The 19,085-nt window shown below is 37.9% G+C and overlaps 1 protein-coding gene across 1 annotated transcript in view; it reads right to left on the minus strand.

Moving 5' to 3' along the window:
• Positions 1 to 6,731: 6,731 nt before the first annotated feature.
• MIPEP (mitochondrial intermediate peptidase) overlaps positions 6,732 to 19,085 on the minus strand; it is a 64,254-nt gene continuing 51,900 nt past the window's right edge. Inside the window, exons 17-19 of the mRNA XM_066313074.1 lie at positions 14,562 to 14,683; positions 13,723 to 13,796; positions 6,732 to 6,976 (exon numbers count right to left, since the gene is read on the minus strand). Coding sequence (XP_066169171.1) covers positions 6,882 to 6,976; positions 13,723 to 13,796; positions 14,562 to 14,683 — 291 coding nt within the window. The 3' untranslated portion in view covers positions 6,732 to 6,881. The remainder of the gene's footprint in view (positions 6,977 to 13,722; positions 13,797 to 14,561; positions 14,684 to 19,085) is intronic.

Here is a 19,085-nt window from a genome sequence, read left to right on the forward strand (position 1 = left end):
CCAGCTGACAGAGTTTTGACAGACCAAGGGAAAGGCATGGAAAATGGGATCGCTAACAAAGGAAGAAACTGAATGTCAAATTAGCTATTTCCCTGTACTCAGGCAGCCTACATCAGCTCTTCATGTACATTTGAGATTCTCAGAAACAAAACAAAACAAACAAACAAACAAAAAAGCACAAACAACAACAACAACAAAAAGCAAGCTGATTTTCCTGGAAAACAGAGATTAGGAACTGAACAGACTATTAAAACCAATTTGTCTTGGGAATTTGGCTTAAATACCAGATTAAATCACAGATAGCTAATTTGATTAAGTAGAACAAGTTATCTAAATCCCTACTTAGGGAAAACACCGCCAGCAATTCGGCACAATTTTGGAAAAGACCTTTAATGTTAAATAGTTTCTGCGAGAGCAATACCTACAGACACATGGCACTTCTCCGTGCATGAGGGATGCATTTGCTGGGCAGGTTCAGGGCAAGACAACAAACTAAACTTGCAGGAGAAAAGAAGAAAATTTGCCAGGCTGGTGAGGAATCAGGTGAGGTCAGAACTTACCTTGTCACTGTCACCTGAGATTACAGACCCCAATGGCACTGCCTCTTTCTTCCAATGGCACCTCCAGTTCTTGGGGAACTCCTTCCCTGACCTCCCTCTGACAGCACCGGGAGAAAAGGCAATATATTTGTGCAGATGTTCAGAGACAATGAACTGTCACTTCAACTCGCATTTGTAATGAGCAGGATTTACTCTGGCTCGCATGAATCATTTTGATAACATATATAATTAGTTTTATAGAACTTTTAGTATGTTATAAAAGCTGCTCTATCACTTGTGTTCCCCCAGGGCTCTCTTATAAAATGATTTTTTACAACTATATTCTCCTTGGAAGTGAATTGCAGACAACTGAGTACATCTGTATGTCAGAAGCACTGTAAGCTAAGGCATTCAAGGCAATTTTAATGCCTTTTTCGTTTCTAAAATCCATGTGAAGAAATGCAGGCACTTGTGGGCTCCAGCCCTATCAGCTGCCCAAAGCTGAAGACAATCTCTGCTCAGCCGCCTCCACACAGCCCCTGGCTGTCCACAGCAGATGCTGCAGCTCAGCAACCCAGGAGCTGGGATGCTGTCAAATGACCTTGGGGGAAAACACTCGACAGGTATAAATAACATAAGTCTTTAATAACTTCATTGGAGCTACAGAAGCGTATGTGGGATGAGGATTTGTCTCTGTGCAGGGATGTGCAAGGTGAGCTAACTGGATTCCACCTCTGTGAGGAAGAAAAGTGGGGCTGGTAGGAGAGCGCGCTAAGGGAAACCAGCAAGCCGTTCTGACTTTATATATGTTTTTTATTTCATATGTATTTCAAATACTGAAAGTAGGCTATGATTGAGCCTTGTGGCAACTTCTGAAGAGCACCATTAATAAACAGACTATTTTAAAAAACTGCCCTGCTAATCCCCTGTGAGTATTCCAGAGGAGCTTGATGAGGTTAAGGGCTGCTGCAAACATCAGCCAAACAGTGGCTTCTGACCATGTTCAAGGGACAAGAACCTTCAAACGCCTACCTGATAAATTATTCATGAGGACCAGCTGCCTGCAGAGTATTCAGAGCTCCTGTCCTGTGGCCTGTAACCTAAAGGGGCTCAGCCACCCTGACATGGTCCAGCTTGGCAACACTTCACCTTCTCAATGGATCACATTCGGGGCATTTCCCCAAGGCCCAGCTTTCCCACAGTGTGAGGAAGGCAGAAGACAAACACTGTTAGAGCACAATACAAACTCCAAGCTGAATGGGCAACAGCTGGAGCAGCTGTGGACAAGGTGGGAAGAATCTGCCATGCTGCCATTTTGCTTTTCCTCTGACATGATCACAAGCCCTGGATGAGTCACAAGCCAAAGCATTCCTCACCTCATCTTACTCTCTAGATCATCTCCTAGTGCAGCTGTAAGAGCTGGTGGAGATGGGGGCATTTAGAGGTGTCTAAGGAATGAAGTGAAAGAGTCATGAGGAGTCAGAGGGACAATGGCCAAAGAGCACTTCACAGAAACCCAGATGTCCCAAAGATTCATTCAGAGCAACTTCTGTGGCTATTTTAATATTGTACTACATAATGCTGTCAATGATGCGTGAACTCAGTCATGTACGACAAGCAGCAAAAGTAAACAATGGTGGCATTTGACAATTGGAAAATTGTAACATTAGAAAAACAAGGTCAGTGCTCTGAGGTGTTCTGAACAGAAACCAGGGTTCCTGACACTTCTATTCCAGCCATCTATGCTCTCTCTCTAGTTACTGGAGTAAAAAAAAGGCACATAAAAGAGCTAGTTCATCCCCATCCTTAGACTGGTAAGATATCCCATTTTGAAGAGGTCTGTTTCTTCTCATCAAGAGTGAAGGCAGCCAGAATGGCAAGGTTTAGCCACTTACAAGCTGCCTTAGAAGCTACCGGCTCTTTGCAACTGCTGGCAAGATGCACCCCACTCCCTTCCCTCCGTGCTTTTAAATCTAGGCAGCAGCAGAACACCCCAACCAGTCATCCTGTCAGATCTCTATCACCACTTTGCTTCTGGTTTAAGTAGTTTGTCTCCCTGAGATTTTTTGGATACTTCCTCCAAACAAGAAGTTGTAACGATTCCCTACACCCGTGCAGCTCCATGTGCCAGCTGCTGAGGAGCAGCCGCAGTGGACTTGAAAGTAAACAAATCTCAGCCTGGGGAAGATCAGAAGGGCCGACAGGCAGCCCTGCTGGTGCTGATTTATACTTCCTTATCTTTTATCTCCTTCCCTCTCCTCCCCGAGCACACTAGCTGTTCTCCCACGGTCCTTCTCCCAGGGAAATCTGTGTGCTTGCCTTCTGCTATCATGCATCTTCAATCCTCAAGTTCTTTAACTCCTGAATTCTTTCTAATTTTAATGTAGTACTCCCTTCTGCTACACTTCAAACCTGCTGGGGTAAAGCACCAGTTTGAACTTGATCCCGACAGCACACAAATAAATAATAAATCCCTGGCTCTGGGAACACAAAATCGCCAATGCTTTGCCCAGAAGCAATCTAAAATAGCAGACACACAGTGCCTCCCCCTTCACAGCAATCAGAGCTTTGGCTGACACTGCTTTTCCAGCTCTCCACAGAAGACAAGGGGAAGCTGCCAGCAGGACAGTTGTCCAGCAAGCACAGACTTGCTACCCTTACGGAAAAACCTCCTTCCCAAGACACTCTCCTCACTCACAGCTTGTTGGACCACAAAAGGTGGATCTGCCCTGGTGTAACTGAGGCTACACTTCTCATACTGTTGTCCCTGCTGTCAACATATAATCTAGAAAGCAGCTGCAACTTTGTCTAATTTCAGCTAACAGCTCTTGTTAAACACTTGTTTTCAGATCAATGTTCAATCTTTCAAATTTGTACTTCTGTATCATTATGCTAATCTTCTGATAGACTAAGATGCACATTTTCTGAGCCATCAATATTGCAGTTACAATCATCTCTTCATTTCCATCTTAGTGTCATCTATAATACTAAGCTCTCTTACTTTGATATAAATTAATTTTTTAGTTTTGCACACTGATTTAAATTTTGACTTGCTGTACCAGCAGCCATTTAACATTCTGTAGGAAAGCTTTTATCAGCACATGGTATGAATTCTTCCATCTGGCATTCCACTGAACACAAAGCAGAAACATTCTTGAACACCTCTGCCTTTTCTGTTACTGGCAGTGCTGTAATTTCCATTTTAGACAGTGCTGTGGAAAGAAAGCCCTTTTTTACTCTGCCCAAGCTTTTAACTCAGAGGTTTTTTTGCTTCTGTACCAACCCATTACCATGCCTGCTTTCTAATCTATATTCAATTCTTCCCTGCCTTCTTAACTTCTGCCTTTTCCTCCTACTATCTTCTTTGGTATTTAGAGAACTTCATCCACCACCAGCTGTATTTATGTCACCTGAAAGTAATTATTATGCAATACTTCAGTGTATCTTAAGTGAATCAGAAAAATAATCACATCAAACATTAAAAAAAAAAAAATAAAAAAGCAACGTTCACACCTTAGACTTCCAAACATTATCCACCTGTGCCTTTTTGATGTGTTGTAATTATGTGCTATTATTTCAGGATTGCATAAGGGTATAATTTCTTCTGAAGATGTTCACTACTTATTTTCCATAGCAGCCAAAATCCAAAACATTGTAAAATTTCAGATTAAAAGCATGATGCTGAGTTACAGTACTATAAACCAAACTTTTGAATAGCTTGTTCAGCAGCCCCAGTGGGAAAGCATGGAATGCTGGAAAAGGATTACAGTGGTTTTTACATTTATGAAGAGTTACACTGCTGGTCACAGGAGAGGTCTCACATTACTGAGAGTACACATTATTTGCTGGAAAATAAAAGTCTCTTGAAAAGAAAAAAAAAAAAAAAGGAAAAGGCATCAGATATTTGAACAGCTGGAAGCATTTTTAGAAACTATCAAGAAAAGACACAAGATTTAGAATAATATTTCCCCTTCTGTAGTAAGCCTCTTGGTGGTGGTATAATATGTTCTCTAGAGGCTTAATCATGTCTACTGTGCAATCCTCAAAGGTTATTTCACGAATAAAAAAGATCAGTGGAGTCAACAGTTTCCTCATAAAAGAACCTGAAGCTGTCATTGTGAGATGTATTTATTTTTCTACCAGCTCCCATCTTTGTCAGACACTCCCCGAGTTATAAATCTGAGCAATAGGCTGCAATCCACCGTGTTCTGGCAAAAGGTAAGATTTTCTTCCTTTCTTTGTTGATATCTGATTACATATTAGGAAGACATTGTTTGATGCCACTCTGATAAAACTTTAAAAATACTGATTGCAGAAGGACCAAATGAGTTGGTGAATTGAAGAAGTAATAGCAGCCATGAGCCTAAAGCAATGTGAGTACTACATATATTTTGAAGAGGTATCTGTACACTAAATCCACTATCACTTGAATTTCTTTCAAATTAAAATGTAGGGGCAATCTCTTAATTGTAAATGCTCTGCTTATTCCGCCAATTATGATGCTTTATTTTCTTTACCGCAGCGCTTCCAGAGCCGTGTCAGCACGAGGATTTCCGTTTGCTAAGTTCTTTTTGTCACAATGAATCTTTCAACGTGTGCCAGCTCCAGATAAACATAATCGTTAGTTTGTTCCAGTACAAAACCCAGGCAACAAACAATGCGAGGCTCCCTTAGCAACACCCTTGAATTCCCTTTGAAATCTACTTCCACTAAATACCCCACTATGGATTGTTAAATTTACATTCGTCAGCTATTGCATACTTTATAGGCCTTCCCATCTTCACAATGTGGTTTTACTCACACCTAAACTGACACTTACTTTGTGGGTTTTTTAATGACTTTACTTACAGCAAAATGCCCACCTAGTTTGTTAAGCAAAACCATTCACTCTTCCCTCTCAGGGACCAACTGCAGACACACAATGGAGTTAGTCAGCAGTACAAGCCAGAAGCCTGGTTGTGGTATGTGTCTAAAAACGCACCCACGGTGGTTTAATCAAAGCATCTAAAAATGTCTAAACCCAGCTCCCCCAGAATGACAGTGCAACTCACACAAGGCAACTTCCACCTTGAAAAAGCAGGCAGTGAAAAAAATAGGGTAAAATATCAAACAATACCCTTTTGGACAGACTCTGTTAAAAAGAGGGCAAATCATCCAATCAGGTCTCACTCTTATTTATCCCTTCCCAAACACACACTTTTTCTGGCTGGGTTCTTTTACCTTTACTTGCTTCTCTCTCAAGTTATTTGCCCTCATCTCTCACTTTGGTTCTCTTCTTCTCTTGCTTCTTTCACTGCATTTCTGCTGAGCAGAACACTTACAATACCTTTTATAACAACCTAGAGAGAGCCACTAAAATACGCCATTTCTATAGAAAAGATCACCAGCGTTTTTTTTTTGGTTGTTCCCCCCCTCCTCCCCCCAAAATACCCTCAAATACTATAATTTACTTAGAGGGAAAAAGAAAAACCCACTGATAACATTCCCTTTGTTCATTATCCATTATATTATGTGCAATGTTACCAAACCACTCTAGTCTATCCTGGAAAAACATTTTTTTTGAATTCTTTCGCTTTCCCTGGAAAACTCACCCTCCTTGTACTTTGACCAGTTCCCCAAACTTGTCCACTCATCATTAAAAGGAAACTCCATGTGAACAAACATGCAGGGATCAGATCAGTTGTAGGGTACCTATTTTACTCCTTTATCTCTCTTATGTGTTGCAACGTATCTTTCCTCCTCACCTAAAATCTTCCATTACAGACCAGCAGGACCACAGATTTACTTCTCCCATCTTTTTCTTCCCTATCTCAAATACAGATCCTAGTTTTTCACTTCTTTCTTTCCAATTTTCCCTTTGTTTCAAGCACAACTTGTTATTCCCCAGTGCAGGACGACTACAAGAAATATGGTTAAGCAAACTTAAAGAAAATCCATGAGCACATGAGAAAGACCTGTGTGAACAGTTCTGGGCTATAACATCAAGAGGTAAGCCCTAGCAGTGAATCGATACATGTACCAAAAGACCTTTCGTACCCCTCCAGTCACCCCAAAGATCAGTTCAATTCCCACTTACTCTCTTCCAACAAGATCAAATCATCTAACAGTACATGCTAGAGGATTTGTTCTCTCAAATTCCATGTTTAAGCTCCTATGCAATGGAAAACAGTCACCTCCATAAATGAAACCAGGTGCTCCAATGAAAGTTTTTATTACCATTCCACCAACATGAACAGTCAAACTCTAAAAGTGTTCACCAAAAAGTAAAACCAGTCACAACAATATTCTATCCACAATTATGAAGACATATGCAATCTTCCATAAAAGAATTCAGTTCTGCTGTTATGAGTCCATGATAAATGTTTCAAAGTCATGGTCTAAGTCTGAAACAAGGGCATCCACAAAATCTTCAACTGAAGGGGATTTCTGAAGCATACCTACAAAAAAGCAACACAAGAGACTTCATCAGGATGCTGTGACCTTGACAGCTTTGTGTCTTTTTACTGCTAGCTAACTTTTAACGTCACTATACAACAGAAACAGCTATCAGATTTCTTTGTCAAGAAAAAAGTACGATTATAGTGAAGAGGGTTATTTAATTTCTTCAAGATACCTGTTATACATTTTCACAGAATTGACAGGTTTCAAGACTGTTAAGTGATTTTTGTCATTACAACCTTGTTTAAGCAGCAAATTATATCTGTCTGAAAGCAATGTAACTGCAGACTCAGTCATTCCTAAATGACTGAAATTAATTAGTTTTTGAGCAGGTATATAAATCCTTATCTGCTAAGTCTCAGTTCTCACCAAGCCAAAAAATTTTTTTTTTCCCTCAAAGAATTATACACCTTAGAACCATTTAATGAAGTATTTAAAGTACAGTTATATCTGAAATTTTTGACAAGAGACAAAACATTAAAAAAAGCAGTTTCAATATACTGCAGTTTTAGTTTGCCTTTTTTATAGTACTAGGACTTACCTTTTCCTAAGAATTTAAATTACTGCATCTGTTAACTGTAGCACTTGGCTACACGGTAACAGAGAAGAAAATTAGCACAATGAATTAGTATTAAAATCATGCCCAAGTACTTTGCCAGGAAATTCTATAAACAGAAGTCAAAAATTTCACCCCTTCCTATCCAGAATCCCAATTTTAAGACAGCATGAGAATATATCCTTTAAATTATTTTCAGATGTTTCTTTGTATTTAACATCACATATAGTTGGTCTTTTCACTGCTATTAACATTTTCAAGATTACACATGAAAATTTACTGTATAACTTGTACCAGGAAAAAAAAAAAAAACAACCAAAAAAACCCAACAGTACAACTGCCAAATAATGTCAAATTTGATCTTTGTAATTCTTTGAAGTGATCTCTTCTTTCTGCCATCTGCCAATGTAAATATAACCTTGTTCTACCCTTTCTGATCGGTGTACCTACTGAACATTAATTTATATTCTTTCACATCCTCAACAATATTTTCTTTTGGAGGAAATTATAATTGCATGCTGCTAAAAGACTATAATCTTTTACTACAACACAATGATTCAAAACCCATCAGGAAACAGACCAGCTCAAAGTAAATTGGTGTGAGCAACCGAAAAGAATTTTCTTGCTAAGACCTTACAGAATTCCATGTCAATCTGATTTAAACACGTTACAAATGTCAACACAAACTGCCATGGCCCAGTAGATTAATAGCAAGCACTAAAAGGAAAACAAATCTCACACTATATATGATTGACTGAAATGCTGTTAAATGAAGTTTGCATTAAGCTATTTTCAAAATGAAAGAGAACAGAATTAATATTTCCAAGTACTTGGTAAACTTGTCATCTACCCTAATGTTAGAAAAATCATGGTGGAATTACTTGTAGTTCCCAATGAAAAATGGCTCGCTGTGTGCTGGGCTGAGAAACAGATGTGTGCAGACAGCCAGCTACTGATCTGAGCTCCTCAGAGAGCCGTGGCCTCTTGCAGACTCCCTCTCTCGAGTCCCTGGCTGGGGAACACACGGATTTGGTCCCTACCAGCCAAAGAAAAATGCCAGTTAAACTCTCATGTTCCTGCAGTTTTCACAGAAGAGAAGAGTGTGCCTTAAGAAGGTGACAAGGATGGCAGCCCACTGGAACATGTTACCATCATTCCCTTTTCACCAGATATCAGTATGGAGAGATGACTGAAATGCTGTACAGATGGTACATAAAGATGGCCATAGTAGGCATAAGCCACCACTCCCTGAGACCCATTAGATAAAACTCCCCTTAAAAAACCAGCCAGTCTGGATGATGCTCAGCCAATTCTTTGACACACTAAAAATTATTCTGCCAGTTATCAATACACTGCAAAAAAAGAAGAGCCAATAATATAATGATAGGTGGAAGGGAAGAAACTGAAGCTGGGATTATCTTTAAGGAGATTTAATTCCCCTTCTTACACAAAAATGGCAAATTGTAACAAAAACATTCCTACCCTGGATATTACAAAATGAGCAAGAGAAATATAATTAACTACAGTATACTTGGATATATTTTAGTGCAGCTGAATACAGTCTCACCAAGTATCACTCAAAACTTCTTACAAATTGTATTTATTTATTAAAACCAAGTTTGCTTTAAATATGTAGGAGATTCCAAAATTATTCTGGCAATGGTGATGTCAAATGATCTCCTATCCAGTAGTTCCAGCTTTTGATAACAAAAACAGATTTCAGATTTCTCACATTAGTGGTTTGTTGCATTCCTGTTTTCCCAGCATTGACATCAAAAGCAAATACCAACAGACTTCACTTTTGCAAAGGGACAAAGAGTAACTGAGGTCATTGCTAAAGAACTGTAGTGAAATGATGATGCCCTCATTAAATAAATAACTACAGATTTTAGAGTAGACAGCTCCAAAAGAAACAGGCTATGATGGTATTTCTGTTTTAACCTCTTACTCTATACTGATGTGCTAGAGTGGTCATGTCTCTCTTCAAACCCTATTAAAATATATCAAAGCAGAATCAACTTTGATACATTGTAAGTACTCAGCACTTCAGTCTAAACGACTTAGTAAGACGTCCACAAGATCTGATGGTTGCAGTTTTCAAATTTAGGAGTGTATTTTAATATGTTCAGCCCAACTCCTATTTCAGCTCAGTCTCTCCCAAGCCTAAGGCAACTGCATAGCTTATCTTTGCTGCTTTGAAGTCTCTTTCACATTACAGCATTGTGGTTAACCACGCCCTTTTGAGAGATGGTTAGCTATAACATACAATCACTGAAAATGGAGAGAAGAATAAAGCCTGCGGCAAAATTTGGCCTCTGCCCCCCTGGAACACTAATTATTTTGGGTCCATGTAGTTTGAGCTAACATATGTTGCTGTTCACATCACCTTCTAGGATTTATGCATATTTCTTACACTTTCAAAGAGCCACAAACCATTATCTAAAGATTTTTGCAGCCTCTTCAAATTATAATTACTCCATGAAGCAGTCTGAGGCATGGAAAGGCAAATTTTCAAACAGCATTGGAGCAAATGGGTGTTTATTTACACAGCCAGCTGGTTTGGTTACCATGTAGGCACAGAGCTGAGTATGACTGTCTGCAATGTAATACAGCATCAACAGAGCAAGAACACAACCTCACATGCATTTTGCACGAGGACTTCTTCAGAAGCCCCCGGAGTAATTTGGCTGCACCAAGGCTGCAGGAGAATTGCACTCCAGGATATGTTCCATGCTCTCAGTTCCCAAAACATCCAATCCAGTAGTTTTCACACTGCAACTCACTTTCTGCCTATGCACCTGGGTTTCTTTCCAGCCAGGGAGTGCCAAGGCAGAGAGGGAGGAATGGTGCACACCTGAATCTTGTTCAGACCTGCAACCAGCACACAACTGGACCTGGAAGGGACACCTGGGTTATATAACTTTAAAGGAATTTGGAATCCTTAATGCCATGTAGTCCTAGGAAGAAGAATATCTGCAAGAGCCATGTAGTCAGCACAAAATGACAGAGGAATCAAGTTCTTCTCTAAATGTACTTTTTCTCTAAGGAAAAATTAAAAGAAAATCAGCCTGTCGGACAAAACATTGTCCACTCATTTGAAGTTGCTCCTGATATCCATACTTGCGACTATTTCTGTATTTCATTGATCATCAAGGGGGTAAGACAAAAAGGGTCACTTCAGAAAACATTTAGAAAGTTTTGAAAAAACCTCTATGATTTTTGTTTTTTTTTTAAAGGAAACAAATACCAAGAGAATTGAATGCAAACAACAACACAAAGTATATTGTGTTTCCTAATTAAAGACTAGTTCAAACAGGAACCTTGTCAGTAACTCCACAGGTCAGATCCTTTATCTTTCCTAATCAGTACATCTATGGAATCATGTTGGAGAAAGATGAAAAGCTAAGGTCATATCTAAACACAAAAGAAAGACAATAGATAGCTTCTGAGAAGAAAATCATAACAAAGAAACTGCTTAAACAAAATGTGCTCGTGAAGTAACCTGCTATCAAACAGCCAATGAACATGGCTAACTTCCTAATGAGGTATGGAAGCACTTCAAGGGTGAGGCTGCAGATGTGCATCCGAAAGCCAGACATGTGCAAGCCCATATAAAAAACCACCTGAAATAACAACCTAAAAAACTTTTTGAAATTAGGCACTAGTCAGAGCAGAATCTGGACTGTTTCTCTGAAAAGGAGTAAAATCAACAAGCTTTAAAGTTTGGTGGAATCTGTCTTTTTAATCAGATATGCTTTGTTATTTGCTATGGGAGCACAGTTTTGCAAATGATGGAAATCAACAGGAGACGGAAATCAAGTACTTTGGAATATGGATAATGAAAAAAAACCCAGCAAGAGGAATCAGAAGCTCATTGAACCTAAACAAATTGAATAGTTCCTACTTTTCTCCATAAATTCTCTTTTTGTAATAAATACAGACCAATCATGTACAATTATAACTTTTTCCATCAGGTGTGTTCTATGATTTATCTTCCAATAATCCCAAATCTGCAATCAAGTTATTGTCTTGTCAAAACACCTGAGTCACCCTGATTTCATTCTTCAGGGAGCCGTTCAAGCATGCTTGTAGAGTTTGTTACTTAACTACTTTTACTGTGTACAAATGAATATCATGATAGGCACAGACAAAGAATCTGCTGATGAACACTGGTTATTTTTATGATCTTGAATATCAGTTAGTATTTCTGTATAAAGAGTGTAAAAGTGAAATTCAGAATACAAAAGTGTCCGGGGAGATAATCTGAAGCAAGGAAGGTGTATATCTGATGGAAAAGATCAGATCATGGTACACTTAAGAAAACTGGGCCCTGCCAGAATGCAGCCCTGAGTGCAAAGGGAGTTGGCAGATGGCATTGCTAGGCAACTCTTAGTAATGTATCAGAACAGCAGATGTACCAAAAGACTGGAAAAAAGCAAAAGTCATCAGGAAGATGTATCTTAAGGAAGAACAAGCAGAAGAACCCAAGGAACTGAGGCTCGTCAGTCTCACCTCAGTCCCTAGGAAGCTGCTGGACCAGCTAATCCTGGAAACTGATTTTAGACTCACGAGCAGCAAAAAAATCAGGAATAGTCACCATGTATTTACTAAAGGCAAGTCATGCTTAAATAACTTGATAACCTTATATGATGAAGTAAGTGGCCTGGCAGAAAAGGGGAGAGCAGTGCATGTCACCTCCTTGGACTTCAGTGAGCCCTTTGACACTGTCTCCCATAAAAGCCTATCACATGCCAGGGGGAAAGTCAGTTTTACTTACATAGAATTTTCTGTAAGACCATACAAAGATGAATTTTGAAACTCCATTCAAACAGTACTTGATTCAAGGAAGCATACTACCAAAAACTTCAACATAGTTTCCAGGATGCTCCAGGAAAAGTCCATGCTCAGTAAAATAAAAGATAATATCCCAGAAAGAGAGGAGATCATGAGCATGTCTGGTGTTTAAAAACATTTTTTTCTTTCTCCACCATATGACTTACAGCATAAAATTTTGATATGCTTGTAAAGATGCACATTCTTTGCAACTTCTTAATCCACAGTTCTGGGCTACAGTTTTTCAAGGTTACAAACACGAACTTTTCAAGAACAGTAAAGAGAAGTTTGAGAAGTCATATTGAATGAAAAGTAACCCTGTAGATCAGAAACGTAAACAGATGCCCTAAAGAATATACAGTTGCTTAATACATGATAAGTCTAAGGAGAGCAGAGGTCATGGCCTCAGATATAAACAGATGGGTCAAAGAACTGAAATGTTCCAGTCATGAAACTGTGCCGATCTCATGATGAAATACAGACACACTACCACTGTCTTCCTTATCTGTAGAAAAAAGTCCCACAAGTTCCAGTCTGGTAAAATGGAGTGAACAGAGGCCAGTGAATTCATATTCATGCTTAATACCAAGAATTTCAGAGAAAATTGAAAGATGCACCAGGACTCACTGAGTGCTCATCTTAGGAATAGCAAAACTAATGTTGGGTTTGAATTCTGCAACCATTACACAGGAAATCTTTACCCTGATTTTAAAGATTTGAGATAAAGTTGGCAGTTTTTCAAACTTGTTTCTTTTTACTGGCATTATTTTTTAAGGTATGAACACAAAGAGTATTTTTGCTATGGGTATGAATGATTTTTAAAAGTTATTTTCCAAATTCAAAAGGCAAATATGGTAGTGAGATTAATAATGAACTGTGTTCCTTTATTACAGTTGTCAGAGATGCACGTCATAAAAACTGATACAGCCAAGGATATTTTGATGACACTGAAATGATGTGGCCAACACAAGTTCAACTGCTCCTATACAAAATAACCATAAGATGTTATGAATACATACATAAGATACTACGAATTCCATATCTGGAAAAGTTACTACTTTATTGTATCCAAGAAATGATGTAATCTATCTTCTTTCAAGTTTATTCTGAATTCTTTAGACAGCCTTGTAACACAGACCTTTCCAACACTTCAGCCCAGCTATCTGTGTGTACTCCACATATCACAAGCAGTTCTACTGACGACGACACAAAGGTGATGACCAGCCCACTTAAATTTTTCTTTCATTAATCTAGTGAACATCCTAATTAAACTAAAAAGACCAAGTTGGGAAATGCATTTAAGTTGAAGTTTCCTCCTTTTGCAGGGGAATAAAAGAGCTGTAGCTTATATCCTACCTTGCACCATCAGCATGGGCTCCTTCGCGCCACCGTGTGCCAGCATCTCTCGACGATAGCGCTCCCCCATTGCCCTGGAGAAACACAGGTGTCAGAGCCATCTGCAAACACAACCTGACTATCCTTCACTCAGGTTTGCTTCTAGGATCTCTGCATAACTCACAGACAGAGACCAAATGAAAATTTCCACCCTGAAACAATGACTGATGCCATACTGACTCCTCAAATTCGAATTACATTTAAAATTCCACTATGAGGAACTGAACTAGACAAATTTTATACATATGAGTGTGTGTTGGTGCTTATAAAAGTTAATTTGTGAACATTTCAGGCTTCACTGTGCCAAAGGAAGAAGCTGATCTGTTACAATGTCCTGAACATTCAGCAAAGGTATAAAAATGCTTACAATTTGTAACCTCACAATTTGCCTTTTAATTTCACAAAGCAAAATGAGTAACAAGCTATACTGAGCACTGAAGTTGGTGACATGAAGCTTGCTTAATACCAACAGTTGCTTTGATTTCAATAGAAAATTACAAGCAATGAGGCATCTATGAATTTCAAGCTCTCTAATTACATCTAAATAGGGATTTCAGTGCCTCCCAACTGACACAACTGTATTTTAAAACATTGACACAATTTTTTTTGCACCAATGAACATTACTAGAAATATATATATATATATATATATATGTGGTTATTTCCTGCTTCGTAGTTCTCCTAAAATCAAGAAAAACACTAAAAACTAATTTGTGTCAAAAAAGCCCACCAACCTAATTTGTTTCATGCTTCCAGAAGCAATGAGCATTTAATTCTATTTAACATTTCTGTGGTTTTACCTGTCAAATGGGTTCTGAGCAAAACACTGTTTCCACACCATAGAGGCAACTGCCCTGGACATGAGGTAGGAGTAGTATTTGGCACCGTAGCCCACAAGGTGACTGAATCGCAGCTGCCAGGCCTGTAAAAAGAAAAAAAACCCAAATCCCATGTTATCTTTTAAATTCTTTATATTGTTCAACATTTTCTCATGTATGATGGAAGAAATCTGGTACTATTAATGAGAAACAAAAAAGAAAATGAGAAACAAAAATAGCCACTGGAAACAAATCCAAGAATGAACAATCCTTTAATGAAGAAGCATTTTTCAATCAAAATGCTGTATTTGCAATATGCTGATTATCAGGATTGAAACTATATATAAACAGGGTCAGAAGGGGAGAGAAATCAGGCAGTAAAATAAATTACTCACAATTGATAATAGCTGTGTAGTTCTATTGGTCTCGAACAAAACTTACAATTACCTTGTTACAAGTAATATTTTATAATTTTCCATGTGGGTAAGTGCAGTATCACACTCAGAAAAGTTCCATTTATAACTTTTTGTCAGAAACAAAATAGTAATAGCAACTTGCACTTAATGCTATAAAAAAATACAGCTTTCCACCTGGCAACAAACTTAGAACTACACAAATTCCATCTGTACGCAATGCCACAATTCATAGGTTTGTCTGCAAGTTTTTGTGTGTATATATAGCAGATTACAGCAATATTATAATCCAATAATTATATTGCTATTCATTTATGTATTGTTAACTTTGCATAGTGACTCATTCAAATGATGATAGACTTATTTTTTTATGCTGCTTAACGTTGACTGTTCCCTTATGTTTTCTTAGCAAAGAAAATCAGAACTATCATCCTTATCTTAACAGAAATCAAAACACTTTTTTCTTTTTATTTCTCTGACTTCAACAGAATAACTGAAATTCTGACAGACCTCCAAAAGTCATCTGGTCCACCCCTCACTCAAAGCAAAGCCAGCTTTGAAGAGATTTCTCAGGGCACTGTCTAAGGTCTCCAGGGATAAAGATTTCATCACCTCTTCAGTGTGATGTGTAAAGGCAAGTAGGTCCTAACTTAAATGCTGTTTCCCAACAGATTCAGGCATAGTTTTTGAAATGAGAATGGATGACTGTATAAAGGAAGGAATATGAAACTTCCTTTGCCCTGTTGACTCTGAGGAAACTCCAGAGAGAAAACAAGTGCCCTATCCCATTTGTCCTCCTATCCAAAGTCAAAACTCTTAACATTCTTGTGATACATCTGTTGCCAGGATTTTTGCAGGTACTATATAACAGAGTTTCAAAGAGGAACTAGAAGATAAACAATAATGCAGCATAACAGATGTTTCAAATTTAAATTGATAAGCTGTGAGATGCTTGTTTTTATCCTACCGTCAATGGCTGAAATTCTGATACAGCCAAACAAAAAAGTGAAATTTGTATGTAATTTTCCAAAACTATTTGTCTTTGTGATTCCTTAGGACAGTGTAATTAACAAACTCCTTCTGTTTTGCAGCTGAAATAAACTATGCTTCTTTATTCAAGAAAGTGCTGTTTATTATCTTACTCTCCATTACCCAAAGACGTATGTGTATTCTAAAAAATGACCAACTGAAAGGATGAAAAAAGTTAAGTATTTGGCTTTTACTGTAGTCTTTTTTCCTTAAAAGAAAAGGGTGTGAATGGTGCCTCACAGTCTAAATTACTTTGAGCAGCTGATGAGATACAAGTTGCTAGCCCCACTACCCTTCCTGAGCAACAACAAATAAAGTTCTCAAAGTCAGCTGTAGTTCAGCCATTCAAAAGCTACTTTTTACAAGCTGGTTCCCTCCTCCCTAACACAGGTGCCCAAAACAAATGGAATTTGCCATGGGTGAGCAATTGAGCCTCTGCTGGTGCCCTACACAACAAAAGGAGTAGAGGAGTAGCAAGGTTAAATGAGATGAAAAAAATTCTGGTTTCCATGTTTATACTATAGTTTTCAGCATGTTTAAAGCATGTTTATAGTTTATACATGTATAAACTATATATATATATGTATATAGCTTATATAGTTCATAGCTATAGTTTTTCCAACTAGTCCCTTACCTATAACCATAATCATTAAACTGAAAGCACATTTTGAAACCAAGCAGAGACTACATTTTTAGAAGACTGAGCAGGAAAACACGTCAGTTTCTTTTATAATATGCTTTTAAAGTTATGATTAGAAGTTTCTACTCTTTCTCCCTGGAATGTGGACAACTTTACTGATAAATTGGTTTCACATAGTCAGAAATGGGGTTTAGGCTACAAACAAAAATAATTTCCAGGTGTTTGGCATAGCGAAGGATGTTTCTACCTCTCCCATCAGAAAGGAATTACTTTGATGATCATAAGCTCTAACTAAGACAGTATGTCTTCCCTGAAACCTCAGATTACATTGTTAACTCAAATACTCCTGGCATTCAATGGTCTGCACCTAAACCAGCTCATCTGCACTTCCAGATTGATCAACAATTCAATTTATCTGGTTTGTTGAAACTCTGTATCACAAATAAGCCAGGAGAAAAGAACAACTTCTCAGCAATCTATCCAAGACCAAAAGCTTGATTTCAAAGTCTGCGCCTAAAATAGGCCTCAGTACCCTCTGCTCAATTTTGTTTGACCTTGTCTTTGCTACTAAACTTTACTAACAAACTTCCCACTGTTTCTTTTTAAAAGAGAAAAGGTACAGAAAGACAAGGAACGACACTGCTCATCTCCCTCCCTGCATCTGGAGAGGCTTGCAAATATGACTGCAAAAATTCATTTGGAAAAGGACAGTATCTAAAACAAGAAACAGAAACGAAGGATGAGTCAAATTGAAACTAAGATTGTTTTGCCATTGCAAACAGCAGTAAAGGAAAACCAATAACAAACAGTGCTGTTCCCCACTGAAATTTGAAGCCTATATTTAATTTTATTTTTTTTTAATTGGTACAGATTTTCCCCACTGTAGAGCATGAATAACTCTAGCATGTCATCATTTCCTGTCACTACTTTTGTCCCAGTCCTCACAAAAAGCTCCTGATCAGGAACTCCCAAATCTTCAATACTACCCAGAACCCATTACATTGTTCAAGTACATTTTCTGATTCTATGCTGTCCTAACAATTAACTTTTCAAGACTGGACTTAGCTACCTATAAAATATACTTAAACATTAAAACACCCATCCTCTACCCTAATTCACAAGCAGCTATCTGCCCACATAAAGAAACCACTTCCTCTCCTCCTACTTCATAGAGAGATTATGATCTAGGCAATAAAATGTTAAAAAAACCAAGAATATATAGGTTACTGCTCCATTAAAAAGTTCTATGATGACTAAAAAGACATCCCCCATTACTGTAAATATATTTAAAACTAAACACTTGACCTCGTACCATAAAACCTTATTTCTCCGCTTTAATAATTTCAGCTATAAGATTACTTGATTTCTTGTGTTATTTCTAACTAGGAGTCATTTCTTCATTAAAAAAAAAAAAAAAGACATATCAAATTCCCTTTTGGACAGGGTAAAGGCTAGACATGTAGACATGTAGGGCAGCCTCCTTATTAAATGTTATATTTTTGGTAAGCAGCTAGAAAGTTAATGAAACTCTGAGTAATCGCTTACTTCAAAAAGTTCCATGAACTCATTCCAGGAGTTTATAAAACAGTGCATTTTACAGCATAGCCCATGGGTTATGATAATATGCCATCCACAGGTCGTGTTCATGCCTGCTTTTTATTCAGCACAACAGACTGCAATAAAGGTGTGTGACTGATCCACTGCTGTTATTAAATAGGCTTTTTTTCCACCAACATTATCAATCTTTTCTTATAACCATGTCTGAAGCATTTCCAAAATTCCACGTGCAATGGCTTTCCACCCCATCATGTGAAAACAAAAATACCTTACTGATACTTCAGCATTCTCACACCTTATCAGGACTTTTTTCGAAGTCCTTGTAGAATACATTCTTAGGGTAAGATTCAGTTAATTTTACTTTAGCTATCTTAAACTGTGTTTTGCCCAAACTAGTCACACAGGCCTCCTTTATAGTAGAGGACAGAAATATTTATCTTATCTTATGAGAGGATAGGATTACTGCTTTAGGAGAAACCTGAATAATTTACTACACTTCCCATCTTCTATTCAAAAGTTAAGTCCCTTCATTCATTTCAACAACATGGTAGGATCAGTTAAACAAAACTATTTTGCAGGCTACATTAGTTTAGGATTCAATTATTTGAATTTTAAATTTAGAAGTGTTAATCAAGTGTCACAAAAATAATCCGATACAAAAATTTACATGTGATGGTAAAAAGACAAAATTGAAAGAAAATCCACAAGTAGCTCAATATATACTAAGCTAGCTTTTGCTTGAGCATGGGTAAAAATTTGTTCCTGGGGGCTCCACTAATTCCATCAGGAATCAATGTTACAAAATCCTACTACATCTTTTGAAAAGAAATCCAACAGAAATTCTTGACTATTGCTTGGACTTTTCAA

Source organism: Sylvia atricapilla, chromosome 2 (genome assembly GCF_009819655.1).
Source record: "Sylvia atricapilla isolate bSylAtr1 chromosome 2, bSylAtr1.pri, whole genome shotgun sequence".
NCBI lineage: Eukaryota > Metazoa > Chordata > Aves > Passeriformes > Sylviidae > Sylvia > Sylvia atricapilla.